The sequence below is a fragment of the Myotis nattereri genome, assembly GCF_964212035.1.
Source record: "Myotis nattereri genome assembly, chromosome: 4".
NCBI lineage: Eukaryota > Metazoa > Chordata > Mammalia > Chiroptera > Vespertilionidae > Myotis > Myotis nattereri.
Window position 1 is genome coordinate 3,498,242 of NC_138079.1, and position 16,115 is coordinate 3,514,356.

The 16,115-nt window shown below is 52.7% G+C and overlaps 1 protein-coding gene across 1 annotated transcript in view; it reads right to left on the reverse strand.

The window, feature by feature from the left end:
- The window catches only part of PARP8 (poly(ADP-ribose) polymerase family member 8), a gene marked incomplete at its 5' end in the record, with an annotated part of 131,230 nt that extends 116,511 nt beyond the window's left edge, over positions 1-14,719 (reverse strand). The window contains 2 exons of the mRNA XM_081088878.1: positions 13,706-13,760; positions 14,629-14,719. Of these exons, the coding sequence (XP_080945004.1) occupies positions 13,706-13,760; positions 14,629-14,719 (146 nt within the window). The remainder of the gene's footprint in view (positions 1-13,705; positions 13,761-14,628) is intronic.
- Positions 14,720-16,115: the final 1,396 nt, after the last annotated feature.

Genomic DNA, 16,115 nt, shown 5'->3' on the forward strand with positions numbered 1-16,115 from the left:
GCCTAATGACAAGTGTCCTTTCCCACAGAATCTGAAAAGCATTCCCTTTATATGACACTTAAAATTTATTTAAATCATCAAGCAGACACTTTAATTAAAAATGTGAGTGCTGCGGCGACCCAGGCTCTCAGTGTGCGTACACTGTCCCAGACACTTCTCCCCGCAAAGGCTTCGCCATGGCCCGGACATGATGAGAGTAACGGAGAGCCCGGCCAGCACACACAAGGCCCGGGCTCACTGTGCGGGCACCCCGACAGCAGCACTTCGAGGTGATCTGTCTGTCCCAGGGGCGTTGCTCCTGTCAGCTCCTCGCCCACGGAGTTTCAGGAAACTTGGTTCAGTTCTTGAATTTTCTTAATAATAAAACTCAAGTGTTTTTACTCATGTCCCTAAAATATACAGTAGTCCCCTTTTATCCATAGTTTTAGTTATGGTCAATCGAAATATTAAACAGAAAATCCTAGAAATAAACAGTCCATCAACTCTCCACTGTGCGCTGCTCAGAGCAGCCAGGGACCCCGAGCCACCTTCGCAGGCCGCCTCCCCCTGCACTCACTCCCCACCCATCGGTCACCAGGAGCCAAGTCCGTTATCAGATCAGCTGTCCTGGCACCTCGGGTGTCTGCGCTCATGACTCTCATTTTACTTAACAACGGCAGCAGAGCTCCCCGGGAGTGCTCTTGGCAATTCAGATCCGCCACCGAGGACCCATAAAGTGCTGCCTTACGTGAAAAGGTGATTAAGTTCTCGACTTAATAAGGAAAGAGAGGAAATTGGATGCCGAGGCTGCTAAGGTCTACGGTGAGAACAAGTCTTCTACCCGTGACATTGTGGAGGAGAAGGAAGTCGGTGCCGGCTTGCTGTTGCCCCTTGAGAATGCAGGCACAGGAACACGGCAGCGTGTCCGGCGCGGCCAGCCACTGGGGTCTTGGGAGGTGTCCCCTGACTACTGTCTATCTGGGTAAACCTCCGGACCACTCGCAGGAGGGCGCGGTGGCAGTCACCGGCCGGTGTCGGCAGAAGTGAGGATGGAGCCTCCAAAGAACAGGTCACGCACCTGAGTGTCCCCCCTGCCACGCGCAGTGGAGCCGCCCCCTGCCTGCTGGGTAAAGCTAGGACGCAGCCTGGAAATAAAAGATTTTTCCTCCGACGGAGAGGGGTGCTGTGTCAGACGATGTGAGAACAGCTGGGGAGCTGCCAGAGGCACCCGCAGGCATGAAGGCCTCTCCGGCTGGGGAGCTGATGATGGGAGGGGCCTGCCGGGCGATGGGCCCTCATAGTGGCCCCGAAACACGTTGGAGCTGAATCCAGAGATACCGCGTCTTCACCACCACACAATTCAATTTCAGGGAAAAAGAAAGAGCCCTGGCCAGTGTGGCCCAGTGGGTTGAGCATCATCCCGGGCACCAAAAGGTCACCGGTTCGATTCCCAGGGGTGTTTCGGGTAATGTTTCTCTCTCACATCGATTTTTCTCTCTCCTTCTCCTTTCCTCTCTCTCAAATCAATCAGGGGGGGAAAAATTTTTAAGACGAGAAAAAATACAAGGGTAAGCAAATAAGAAATACAGCCCGAAACCTATCATTTTTCAAATTTAAAAAGAAAAAAGAACCCTAACTGCATGCACAGTCACAGGAGAAGAGGGGACCCAGGACCTGGGGAGGCCCGGCGTGAGCCCGGAGAAGCTCTGGGCTGTACACAGACAAGGTTTTCCCCTGGACTCCGTGACACTGGAAACAGGACAGCGCGCGCCGTGTGAATGCCGTCGCTCTCCTTATTTCCACTTTTGAGCGCATTTCATACAGTTTTTGGAGAAGCTGGTACTCAATGATAGTGCATCTTTTCAAACTGAGAAAAATCTGCGTTTCCAAGTCCATCAGAGCAGTAGTCCTATGCAAATGAAAGAGGCTGTTTTTCTCTCCTTCTGCTCGCTCACGGGGCCCAGACCCCAGGAGTCAGGCTCAGGCCGGGCCGTGACCACTGACACCGAGCCCCGGGCATGGCCAGCGGGCGCAGGAGAGGGTCAGCTCGGCCTCGGCTGCTCCAACCCTGCACATTCCCCAGAAAGGCCCGTCTTCAGGCTGGGCCCTGGGCCAGTTCCTGGGAAATGAGCTCCGAGCCCTGAGCCTGTGCCGCCGGACGGGAGAGATTTGTGTGCCCGCGGTCCTGGGCCGGGCGGCACCGGTTGGCCAAGAGAGTTAATGCCAGCAAGTGCGATTTACGGTGAACAGCTGTTTTGGTTCTGCAAGGCCAGAGCCTGGGCAGCCACGTTCCCTCTCAAAGGGACAGCACATGCCTGTGGCTGTCCCCTAACAGGGCCCTGGACAGCAAGGCTCACGGGAGCTCCCCTGGTTGGCGACTGTGCGTGTTGTCACACGTCCCTGCTGGGCAAGTACGCGCATCCACACGATGCTACTGACAGGACACGCGGAAGCGTGGGCCCGCTTCTCCTGGGCTTCGCCCGATGAGTCCTGGCCTTTTGCTGATTTTCATCATGTTCTTCTGTCGTCATAAAACATCACGGAGACTAAGTTCCTTCTAGAGAACCATCGAGCCTCGAGTGGTCTCCAGGACCCCTTCCAAGCAGATGATCTAATTCAGTCCCGCAAACCCTGCGGTAGCCTTGCTGCCATTTCACAGATGATAAAATCAAGACCCGGGGAGGTTAAACTATTTGACCCATGTGACTGGCTCCCTCCACTCTGCTGTACCATGCAGCAATGTTATAGGTGGTGAGGAATTTTTAAAAATGATCTTATTACTTAATACACATTTGCAATATGTCCTTTGGAAAATATAAAATGCAATTTCATAAGCCCTGGAAAATATTTAGACTATAACTAATCTGTAAAGACAGCCCAACCTCTGTGCATTAAGAATCTTATGTATATCTGTGGTGGTTCTAAAAGCTGTACTGTGGTATCAGAAGTTTTTAAAACTATAGACTGTCCCTCCTTGCCTATGGACTCCTCTCCACCTTAAAAATTTTTTTCCAGGGTAACTCAATTCTCAATGCTTCCCATCTTTGAGGACGGTAGGTATGGGCATGTGTGTATGTGTATATTAGAGAGAAAGAAATAAAATGTTAGTTTCTTAATGTCTGCATGTATCGTTTAAAATGTAATCTTTGTATGTTTCAGGGGGGACTTAAAATTTATCATCATTTCAATTTTGCAGGTTTATGCATGTAAAGATGTGAGCAAGAGAAATTTCTCCAATATGTTTATGTTTAAGCTCAGTATTCAGCCATAGAAATATCTGAGGGTACCAACTCCTATTGGTTTTATTTGAAAAGTGCAATGACATTAAACTTTATGTTTCTGTAATAGGCATAGACTTTGCATAATAGTTCTTAGTATTTCTTGAAATATAAAATAGCTACTTTTTAGTATAGTTTTATAATCTATATTTGAATAAAACTAATAGATTTCTTACTTAAGATTGCAATTTTCTTCTATGTAATTAGCTATATTTTAAAACCATAATATAGGTTACCAAGGTACCTCAGTTGCAGGTTTGATCCCTGGCCCGGCCGAGGCACATGTGGGAGGCAATCAATCCATGTGTCTCTCTCACCTTGATGTTTCTCTCGCTCTCCTTCACTCCCTCCCTCACTTCCACTTTCTCTAAAGATCCATAGGAAAAATATCCCCAGGTAAGGATTTTAAAAATAAATTAAAAAAACTCCTTCAGTAAATTTCTCATTTGGTTACTGGGAGGAGAACGATTTTACAAAATGGATACCCTCATTGATTTTCTAAATGTACTTTATCAAAGAAACAAAACATTTGGAGAAAGCCCAGATTTCCCTCACCATGAACTTTTCCAAGAGCATCTCCCATCACAGCTCCCCTGGGTCCAAGGGACAGACTTTTTGAGGACACAATGATCACACAGAATCATGATCTGTCGCTCACACTCCTCTGTGAGGCTGACTGTGAATTGTGTGCCGGGGAACCTGCTAACTTCGGGGCTTTGATGAGTAAGCATGGCTGAGAGCCCTTATCATAACTGGACACAACACGACAGGAGGGAGAGAGAGAGAGAGAGAGAGAGAGAGAGAGAGAGAGAGAGAGAGAGAGAAAGAGAGAGGCAGGCCCAGGGAAATGCACGCTCATGGGAAGAAGTCAATGGCATGAGACGCCAAATGCCTTTGACTGAAGCTTTTCTTGCTACAAAGCAAGTTCTATACAAATTACTGAAAATAAATTCTTCAGGCCTCAATGTGAGTCGGCAATTTCCATTTCTATTATAGTGGACTGTTGACTCAGAAACTATTTTCAATGAGTAAGACTTGGAGTTTGCCAAAGCGTTTTCCACAAAACAACTCTCTCGAGATGTTCCAGACCTGTAATCAAGTAAGTGAAAACCCCGAGTCCTCCTCTCACCTCTCAGATATTCGTAATCCACGCTGACACAGAAAAGGCTCGGAAAGCCAGCCCTGATCACTGTTTAAAAAAGGCTTCCCTGGACATAGTGGGTCACGTACCTACCATCTAATTAAACCGTTTGGGAAATGCTATCACATAATGCAGGAAAAATATTCCTGCCCTTTAAGAAATACTAAGAAACATTCACTGTACTTTAGGCATCCTCTCCTTTATTTTTTTTAATATTTTTATTGACATCAGAGAGGAAGAAAGAGGGAGAGAGAGAAACATCACTGATGAAAGAGAATCATCGATCTGCTGGCCCCTGCACACCCCACACTGGGGATCAGGCCTGCAACCCGGGCCTGTGCCCTGCCCGGGAATCAAACTGTGACCTCCTGGTCCGTATGTCCACGCTCAACCACTGAGCCACGCAGCCGGGCCTTATTCTCTCTTTCACACAGCTCTGTCGGTAATCATATTTTTGTCTCTTGTTTTCCAGTTGTGTCTGAAATTTTCTTCTTCTTGGCTGTGGACGCCTGACAAATGGGTGGTAGCTGTATTGGTCTCTGGCTCGGTTCTATACTTCAGATACTAAAACCTGCTCCAAGTGATTCTTGGATGACAATCTACACTTGGTTTTGAATCCAGGTAACTATAGCGCTTCCGAGGCGGCTGAGACCCTCCGCCTCTGGCAGGCCACGCGGAGCGGCGCCTGGCATTTCCCAATGGCAGACAGAACCCGCCCTCGGGGCAGTCGGTCAGCAGCGAGCTAACTCCTTTCTGCCACTAATTTCTGTCCAGGGGAAATTGATCTGACCGCACAAAGGTTGAAGCGAGTCCCCTCTTAAATTTAACACTGACTGATTCGTCACCCTCCATTAAATACACCGGGGTGTCGGCCACAAACTAGGATGTCACTGATATGCAAATAAACCATCCTCCAGATTTACTGTTGCTCTATAACAGACTGGGTATAACCTATTTATACGCTCATCCTACCCTCCCCCCCGCCCCCCTCCTCAGATGTCACTGCCTTCGCATCCTCACCTTGGTCTATTCATCCTCTCACTCTACCCACTCCTGGAGCATAAACCCGTCATATATTTTCCAGAGATGCCACTCTCGATCAAAGGCAAGTTTAAGTGAACTGGTCTTTGTGATAATAAACCCGCGATCTTGATATTCAAAACCAAGTGTATTAGCCGACATAGATGTTACCAATCAATGAGCCTTGAACAGCTGTGTATGCTTAAGGCACTAAATTACACAAACCATTGTTGAGCGCAGAGAGGAGGTCAATGAGCAAAGAGTCGTAAGCTGGTGTTTGGAAGCTTGAAAAATATACATCAACGCGGGGTGGGAAGGCGGCTCCCGAAAGCCAAGGATAGGGTTTGAGTGTGATATGGAGGAAACCATGGCTGCTCTTGAAGGTTTCTGAGCCGATAAATGCTGTGATTAAATCCGTGCTTAAAGAGTTCGGGCACAAATACACTGATGGGAGAGAAGCTGTTCATCAAGAACTGAAAGACGCCGAGTTATAAAGTGATTGACCTCCGTCAAGTGGCGACATGGGGAGGGACGAAGATGCCAAGGACGATTTCAACAACAGCCGGCGGGGCTCTGAAAGAGGTGGAAGAGCTGGGCCGCGAAACCCCAGACTGGGAGCCCCGTACCTGGCCCAGGTGACCTGACGCTAACCAGGGAAAGGCAGGGGGAGAAGCTGCTTTTAACGAGAAGACGATGGGTTGTTGTAATGCGGCAGCCCCAGCTGTCTGGCATTGCAGTGAGACGACCGAACAGAAATCCTAAATTATGTCACAATAAAGCAGAATGACAAGCATTATCAACAAAAGCCTTGCTTCTTAAGTCTTTCCTGGGGTGCGTGGAAGATGGGATTTCAGAAACAGAGAGAATAAATAAGAGAGAGATGAGATGGCAACAACTTGACTGAAATGTCATCGGAAGTCCGTGGCAGAGCCCGTAAAGCAAGATTTATCTCCGCCACAGTCTATATCCCAAAGCAAAGCTGTGCAGAGAATTACAAAATACGTGTAGGACTGAGGACATGCCTCTGTGTGTTTCTTTCTTAACGCTGCAGAGAGAAGTGACGGGGAACTTAAACAGATGGGCCCAATATTTGCACAAGGTTGCACAGCCGATGTACATCGTTTTCTGACTATTGATGCCAGCCCTGGGCTCAGGCACTTGCCTGACAACCGGCAGGTTTCCAGTCCTGCCCTGGCATCCGTCAGTCCCTCCCATCCCCAACATTCCCAGCTACTCCAGTTTAGCCTATGCCCCTTAAACTTACACTGCAACTACTCCTCCTAGTAACGGCGAGTTATTTCAATTACCCAGCCTCGTACCTGTCGCTATGAAATGCACAACGGCTGACAAAATACCTACTGGATCTTCTTGCAAACACAGGATGTCAAGTAGGCAAAAAGGACAGCAGAGTATGCCCAATAAACACGGCTGGTAGTCGTCTCTTAATCAGTGAAATAAATGGAGTTTAAATGTGCTGTTAATATAGAAGCCTCCAGGACAGCGGTTCTCAACCTGTGGGTCGCGACCCCTTTGTCGGCCGAACGACCCTTTCACAGGGGTCGCCTAAGACCATCCTGCATATCAGATATTTACATGACGATTCATAACAGTAGCAACATGACAGTTATGAAGTAGCAATGAAAATAATTTTATGGTTGGGGGTCACCACAACATGAGGAACTGTATTTAAAGGGCCAGAAGGTGGAGAACCACTGCTCCAGGGCCATGCAGGAGGCAGCCCATCAATGATCCCCTCTCATCACTGCTGTTTCTCTCTCTCCCTCTCCCTTCCTCTCTGGAATTAATAAAAACATATTTTAACGAACACAGAAGCCTCCATAAAGCTATACTTGTGCTAAATGTGGTGGTTATTTTTGGCCAGTGGTTTTAAAACTCATTTAACAGTGAAACCTTTTTCCAAAAAAAAAAAAAAAAAAGTTTCATACAGAACAGGAAAGAGGCAGAGCAGCTGTGCTTGAGAAAGGGGTGCGAAGCCGGACTCACTCGTCCAGCTGCCGCCAGCTGCCCACGGCCACCCAGCTGCCCAGGCAGGTCCCCAGGCCTCCAACGAACGCACTTTGTTGTAAAGTCGTTATTTTGGATAATAACTGATATGACAAAATTACAATGAGCAGGTCCCCACTGTCAAGAGGAACAGGCTACTTTTTAATTCCTAAATGATCGTTCTTTTCATTCCGAAACCGCAAGGGTACTGAAGGCTCCAGGTAACTGCCTCTTTCCAGATTTCCAGAATGAGCATGCGTCCCTTTCACAGTGGAAATCCCTCCTCCAGCACCGGGATTTCTCCTAAGAAAGTCAAAAGGGCACAAATGCACTTGGCAACCAACTAAGTTCCCTCCACGGCATCCCAGGGGCAAGAAATGACACGCTGGGGAGCCGGGTGGGTTAGCCCTCCCCCCAAAACTCTGCTTGATCACCAGAGCGCTGATTTTTTAACCCTGAAGTAAATACTTTACAGAGTCCACACTCTCCACTGTCCCTGTCACCCTACACAAGCGCCTGTGGCCCAGACAACAGGGCTGGTGACGCGCTGGGCAATCTGTCACTCTGAGTCCCGTCACCAGCCCTCCCCCTCCCCCTCCCCCCAGGGGGCGTTGGGAGGGACTCGGCGTCTCTACACCTGGTCACGGTGTTTAGGCAGCTGCCTCTCACCTGCCAGAAGCCCTCCTGGCAGCCCCCGGGGACGCGGTCAGCATCTGGTCACTGAGAGGGGACACTGTGCTCGGCAGGGAGGGGCTGGGGCGCTGCACCGCAAGGGACAGCCCGCCGCCAAGGGGCTCCCCCACCGCTATCAGTGAGCAGGCGCTGACAGGGCCTGGTGACAGCATCTCAGAAAGCCCTGCCGGGAGGCGGGAGAGGCTGCTCCAGGGGAATGCAGCTCCGGGAAGATCTGGGCGGCGCAGGCTGCCGAGGCCTGAGACAGGGAGGGGAGGGAGGCAGGGTGTGGATGGCTGTCCCAGGCAGCACGGGCAAAGGCCCCGGAGAGGGGGACGTGGCCAGCCTCGGTTTGCACATCCACAATGTGAGGACTGGACGGAGAGCAGTACACTTGCTGTGTCCCGGGCGCTGCTCCAAAACATCTGGTGGACAGAAGCTCCTGAAACTAGGGGCACGCCTCCGAGATGCCATGCTCCCCCCGACCACCGGCGGGACTGTCTTTTCACACAGCCAAGAGGGCACCTCTGCAGCGATGCCCATGTCTAAAGTATCGATCATTTCTAATATAAGCGTGAGGTTTCCTGGGCAGAGTCCCACCCCTGGACTGGAAAAACTCCCAATTTAAACCTGAAGTAAATACTTTCTAAAAAAGAGACCTGGGTATAGTCTTGGATGAAATGCAGTGAGGTCTCAAAGGAATATGACACAGTCTTTGGACACATCCACCTCCTAGCCCAGCGGTCGGCAAACTCATTCGTCAACAGAGCCAAATATTAACAGTACAACGATTGGAATTTCTTTTGAGAGCCACGTTTTTTAAACTTAAACTATATAGGTAGGTACATTGTTACTAACTTAATTAGGGTACTCCTAAGCTGGCCTTTGCTAAAAACGTCCTCAATCTGATGGAGGTCCGTTCGCTGAGGTCGACCCCTTCCCACTCTCCCATCCACACTAGTCTTGTGTACTTGTTTCGTCTATCTCCTTTCGCTCATCCTCTCTATCTGTCCAAACCATCTCCACAAACCTTTCTCAATCCTCGACACTGCATCTTCTTTCACTCAACAACATTCCCTAAAATTAACTTAATAAACTTTACTTAAAGTTTTAAGTCAACTTCGCACTGTACGTGCGCGGCCGCACGTGGTATTTTGTGGAAGAGCCACATTCAAGGGGCCAAAGAGCTGCATGTGGCTCGCGAGCCGCAGTTTGCCAACCACTGTCCTATGCACACAGACAGATAAAAATTCTGAAAGAATAAACCCTAATGTATTAACAGGAGATGGAGAAAACATCTTCTTGGTTTCTCTGTTTTTCTAAATCTTTTTACAATAACAACTACTGTTTGTGTGTTTACAAAACCTCCGCACTGATCAGGCCCTCCGCAGGGGCGGGGCCAGGCCCCGGGGTTCCCTTGCTCTCCTGTCTGTGTGAGGCACTGGCCCCGAGACCCAGCCAGAAGTCCAGATGTCCCATCCCCTCAGCAGCTGTCACTGCCCACTGGATCCCTTTGATTTCTTCCATCGCTTACTGCACGTCTGACCGCCAGTGGCAAGAAGGGCCAGAAGCCCTAACATTGTGGTCTTCATGCCAATGACAAGGGACCAAGAACGAGTCAGAGATCCCAGCAGGACTGAGTCCAGGGAAGGAGCAACTTTTGCAATAAGCTCACAAATCATGTGCCACTGAGGCCCCTGGTTTGTGGTCTTGGCACAACCCTGAAATCAGGAGGCCGCCCCGGGGGGAGCCTGTGGCAGGCCCTGACCCCGGGCGGCCGTGGAGTTACCCCAAGGAGAGACCAGGAATCAGAGGGGCTACACGGGCCATCGCTAAAATGGATTTGTCTTGCCGAGCATATACAAGTTCTCGGGCATATGTAGACGGCATTAACAACCAAGTTCATCACATTAAACACTTCCTTCTCATTGCTTCTCCATCAAAGACACTAACACCACTTCTTTCTCAAGTACGCCTCGGCCTAATTTTTGGATGTTGCAGGGCTCCATGCTCAGAGCCTGAGAACACGCGTGTACAGAAAGGAGCCCGGGTCTCAGGCGGGACAGAGCAGGGGTACGAGGCACTCTGTCAGGTAACGGAGTCCATCTGAGCGTGTTTCTTAAACTCCCCGAGCCTCGGTTTGCACATCCCAAGGTGAGAACAGGAATACCATGAGCCTTCCGACTAGAGAAAAGGCCATGAACTCCGTCTTCCAGCTGACCGTCTGCCCCCGCCCACATCCTCACCGACAGTCAGAGTAACAAACATTAGCAGGCCCTGTGTCCCTCTGCTGCCCTCCAAACGCAAGGCCAATGCGCCCGGCCACCAGCCAGGCCTGACACTGTCGCCTCCTGGCATTTTCTCTTAACCCACCGAAACACGCAGAAAAACGCACATGGTAAAAAAAATGCTCAATGTTACTTTTTTTGAGTGGGAACATGGAAGATCAACCCTCTTCTTTAGAACAAAGTGGAACTCATGCTGGGAAGGTGACAGAAAGGAAATGGTACTTTAAGTTTTATCTACACGTAACTTGAATTGGAAATTATTCTTGAAATACGTCCACAATGTTTTAGATGAAATGATGGTTACATATAATTAAAGATAATCATGTCCTATCTCTCCATAAAATTCCTTTAATGGTGAAGTAAGTCTAATTTACCCAAAATGACTCTATTAATTGAATATTTTTGGTTGATAAGCACATTAAACCAAAAGAGAGCAAGGTCATTTTAATTTTAATTGCTCCACTGACACGTCGCAATGAGAAATACATGATAAGTATCAGGTTCTAATGTAGTTAAAACAACATTTTTTTTATACTTTTATTTTCGGGGCGGAAAAAAAAGGTCTTCTCTGCTCCTAGCCACAAACCCCTAGAGGGACTGGCATGAAAGGGGCTCCTGCGACTCCACTAGAACCACCTGGGACACAGGACTGCTGTGCAGAACGAGCTATGAGCAGGCCAAGCAATCAGGTCACCAGGCTTTGCGCCTTGGCCCACAAGCGTGTTTCTCCGACTGCAGGTCAGCTGGAAGACCGCGGTCACGGCCTTTTCTCTAATCGGAAGGCTCATGGTATTCCTGTTCTCACCTCGGGATGTGCAAACCGAGGCTCGGGGAGTTTAAGAAACACGCTCAGGGGCACAAGCAAACACTGTCCCTCAGTGGGACTACACCGAAAGGAACCACCTCTTCCTTCCACAGCCAGGACGGCCCGGCTCCTACAAGTGAGAACGCATGGTATCTCCAATAGTTAATGATTCACCCAGCCGGCCGCCTCCCCGTTTCCTGAACACCTTCTGTAGTTTGCTGATAAAGACGCTTTCTGCGGCACCTACTCCCAGGTCTTAGAGAGACGAAGTGGACAGTACATCTCCTCTCATTGTACAGATGAGTAAACTGAGGCATCTAATTGAAAATAATTCAGCTAATACTGTCCACAATAAAAAATATTAACAATAATAATAATAATAAAGCTAGTGCGTTGAAAAGCTTACCCGGGGCTTTACCCAACAGACCGCGGGAGCAGGTGCTGACTGCTCGCGGTGGTGGGGGGGGGAGGGGGGGGCGGGGGGCGGGGCGGGGGGGGGGGTTTCAATGCAGGGCACACAGGCATCCTCAGGCCACTGCACTTCGCAGACACTGAAGGGAAGACCCTCAGGGCTTGCTGACAGCTCAGATGTCAGTCGGTTAACATTTTTTATGAAGAGAGTAGCTTTTTAATTAAGGTAGATACATGGTGTTTTTAGACATAATGCTATTGCACACTTAACACACTACAGTAGAGTGTAATCGTAACTTTTATAGGCACTGGAAAACCAAAATATTCCTGTTATTCGCTTTATTGCGATATTCGCTTTATTTTTGGTGATTTGGGGCCAAACCCACAATATCTCAGAGGTATGCCTGTATTTTAACTGTTAAAACAATCCAGGAAGCCCTAGCCGGTTTGGCTCAGTGGAGAGAGCGTCGGCCTGCGGACTGAGGGGTCCCGGGTTCGATTCCAGTCAAGGGCACAAGTCCGGGTTTTGGGCTAGATCCCCAGTGGGGGGCGTGCAGGAGGCAGCTGATCAATGATTCTCTCATCATTGATGTTTCTCTCTCCTTCTCCCTTCCTCTCTGAAATCAATAAAAGTATATCTTTAAAAATATCCAGGAAGATATTAGTCATACACCAACGTATCTCTGGCTAGTAAGTGTAGGAGCAGCGTTAATTTAGTTGAATCTTCTCTAATTTATTCTTTTTATTCACAATTACAAAGATGATGGTAAATGAAGAAGCACTATGATTTCATTCTCTCCCGATGCTACATGTTATATTTTCACCTAGTAAATCAAATCAACACTTGGGATGCTGAACACAATACAATATGCAGATGTTGTATTACAGAGCTGTACACCTGGAATCTGTGTGATTTCATTAACCAGCGTCACCTCAATGAATTCAATTTAAAAATGGGGGGGAGACCAAAAAAATAAAATGAAAAGACAAAACACAATCCTGAAGCTGTGGGAGACCTGACCACTGTTTCACTGCAGCTTTCTGGAGATGTAGACTGCAGCCCCGATCCCAAGCACCTTCAAGATTCACATTAATTCCCAGCTTTGAAAAGCTCCATGTACAGAAGAAAGCCTCTTCTGCAGTGAATGCGTTCATATGTTGCCATCAGCTAAGAGACATTTTGGAACGTGATCAGGTGCTACTGAATGTCAAGGCCTCAGAGCCAGGCAGCATCTCTGACAGCTTCCCTAGGCGGCCGCTGCTCTGTGAAGCCACCGTGTCCCCCCAGGGCTACGGGGAGAAGACCCCAACTTAACAAGTGAGGACCGCCAGGCCCGTCCCCACGGCGACCTCTCATGCTAACTCCACCTCGGAAATACACAGTTGGATTTTGCCGGCTTTCGCACTGTGAACAATTCAGGGTTCATACATGCATGTGCCATCCTCCCCCTCAAGGAAGAAGTGATGATACGCTCCAGCTCCATGTGCCTGCCAAACGCTTTCCTCCAGCCAAGTGTGGAAACCAGAGCACCACTCCTCAAAGCCCAGACGCACAGACACAGACACACAGAGACACAGAGACACACACACACACACACACACACACAGACACACACACACACACACAGAGACACACACACACACACAGAGGAGAGTATGGAGAACTGGCAGGCTGCGTGCTGATGTACACGGCAGTCAACACGGGAACCTGGAGCAGCAAGCAGCTCGCCAGGAAAACCACAGCCTGGGACCCCACTACTGCGTGCCACCCCGTGTCTCGGCCCCCCTTCACTTCCCACCCCGGATCGCAGCGCTGCACCCGGTTGGCTGCATCAACCCCCAGACACCCCGGGAGCCAGCCGCTGCCAGAGCCGCTGGAACGTGACGGGCGGCGGGTTCTGCTCCGCTGCGGCCTGCGCTTCCAGCGCGGGCATCACACGTCCACTTCCCCTTTGCCATTTAGAGCCAGGACCTCAGACTTGGGATGTGGTTAGAGGACAACAAGAGCAAAAAAAGAAAGAAAAAAAATCCCAGACACGGAACAGTGAGAACAAAGGAAACGCAGGCATGTGAACAGGAAATGAAGCAACTGGAGACGCTTACATACCTTTTGGGGCCGCCAACGTACGTGAAGGTAAAGGTGGAGTCCGAGTACCTGAAATCTGACCGAGAAAGTCCTGTTAGGAGCTGCCCCGGGGAGGGGGGCGGGGTGTACCCGGGTCGGGGGTGGGGTTCCAGGCGGTGGAGCCAGAGGCCCGACCCCCACCCCTTCCCCCCGGGAGGCGAGGCTGGGCAGCCACCGGGACCCCCTGGACGCGGGAGGGATGCCCGGGGCCGGCGCCGTGGGAGCCCCCACCCCACCCCCCGCAACAAGTGCCGGTGCCATGGCAACAGCGCGAATTGGGAATCGCCGGGTCGGGCAGCCGGAAGCGCCCTCGCCAATCTCCCGGCTGCGAAAGCCAAAAGCGAGCCCTCCCCCGGGAGCGAGGTGGGCGCGGGGCGGCCGCCGGGGAGGACGCCGGGCCCCCGGGCCCCTCTCCGCAGGCCCCCCTCTCCCCGGACCGCGCACCGCCGGGCGGAGCTGCGGAGCCCGAGGTCGCCCGGCGCTGCCCCCGCGGCCTCGGTTCCCGGCTGCTCAGCCCGCGGCGCAAACCCGCCGGTCCCGCCGCCCGCTCGGTCGGTCGCGGCTGCCGCCGAAACCCCGAGGAGCTCGGACAATCGGGGCGCGCACGGGGCGGGGGCAACAATACAGCGAAGCCCCCCCCCCCCCACGCCGAGCCCCCGGGTCCTGCCCGAAAGCTGCGGGCTGCCCCTGACCTGGGGGCGGGGGACCGGCCTCGCCCCCTCCCCCGCGGGCTCCCGCGCCCGCTCCCGCCGCAGCAGCTGTTGCCAAACGAACCCCGAATCGGGGACGCGCGCCCCGGCCCGCGCGCCGCGGTCCGCACTCGGGCGGGGAGCCGGGGGCCGGGGGCCGGGGACCGGGGGACTGGACCGGGGCCGGGGCCGGGGCCGGGGTCGGGCGGCGCTCACCTGCGAACAGGCAGTCCGTGTCGGCCCGGGACCGCTGGAGCACCACGTCGATGTCCTTCTGGATCCGCTCCTGCCGTGAACACATCCCCATGGAGCCGCCCCCGGGAGAGAAGCCGCGAGCGCCCGCCCCGCCCCGCTCGCTCCGGCCTCGGAAACGCTCCGCTCGAAATGGAACCTCTGGCCGCGGCGGGGCTGGAGGCGCAGCGGCCTCGGCGGCGCTCCCGGCGCGGGCGGGGGGCGGGGCGGGGCGGGGGCCGGCGCTGCCGCCAGATGTGCCGCCCAGCTGCCGCCGCCGGGCGCCGCGGACACCGGCCTGGCTTTCTCCCTCCCGCGCCCGGAGCGGGGGCCGCGGGGGCCGGGCGCTGGCGGCGGGCGGAGGGCGAGCGGCGGCGGGGCGCCGGCGAGGGGCGCACCCCGCTCCGCCTCCCGCGCACACGCCCCCCGCGGCCCGCACCGCCGCGCACACTCGCGCCCGCGGGCGGCCGGGGTGCCGAGGCCGCTGCAGCGCCGCCCGCCGCAGACCCTGCCGCCCTCGCCGCCCAGTCACCCGGTCACCCGGTCGCCGGGCTGCGATTGCCGCCGCCGTCCCGGGCGCGGGCCGGGCTCAGCGGGGAGGTGGGTAGTGAAGGCGCCGTGGGGCTCCCCGCCCCCCCACCCCCACTTTTATGAATTCCACTCCACTTCCAGAAGGAATTATGAGTCAGATGGAAAACCCAAATCGGAGTGGCCGGGAGAGGGGGTGGGAGGGAGAAAGGAAAATCCTTTAAAATGGGAAATAAATAAAAGGAACAAATCTCTCCTTGTGCCCCGTCAGGCGTGATGGAAAAAGCCTGAGATCACTCCAGACGCGCACCGCCTAGGCCCTTACTGCCTGAGTCTTTTTCTCCCAAATGGAAATATTGGGGTGCCCCTCCGAGACGAAGGCCCCTCTGGGGGACTCCCTCCACGTCCGGAGCCTCACCGTTTCCTCCCTCCTGAGCATTTCTGTTCAGAAGGACGTGGCTGGCTCAACCGCATGGGCCAGGGGCTCCCTAAAAGGGGGGCCTCTGCTTGGCTTGTTTTAAAGGCCGCCCTGTGCCAGTCCATCAAGGGACGGCTCCTCCACGCCTTGTCCGGCTCAGAAAGGAGACGCAGCTCTGAGCCTCCGGGGCTGGTGCGGGCCCTGCCTCCACACGTGTGGCCGGAGGCCCAGCACAGGCCCAAGGGCACCTCCCCTTGGACCGGCTGGCTCCTCTGGGCAGCCCCTGTCTCCTCCTGTTCTGCATTCCCAGGGCCTGGGGCAGTGTCTGGAACACGGGAGGGAACCTGCATGCTGGCTGGTTGCATGAATGTCTGTGCCTTGCAGCCTCTCATCTTTATAGGCGCCCCAGTATCCATCAGCTTCCTTGTGGGCATGAGCACCTGAGCTGTCAAGCAGGTTCAGGCCCTTCCTGGGTCCGGCTCAGGTGCTGACTGTGGCAACACGATGTGTAGGGGAATTAGGAACA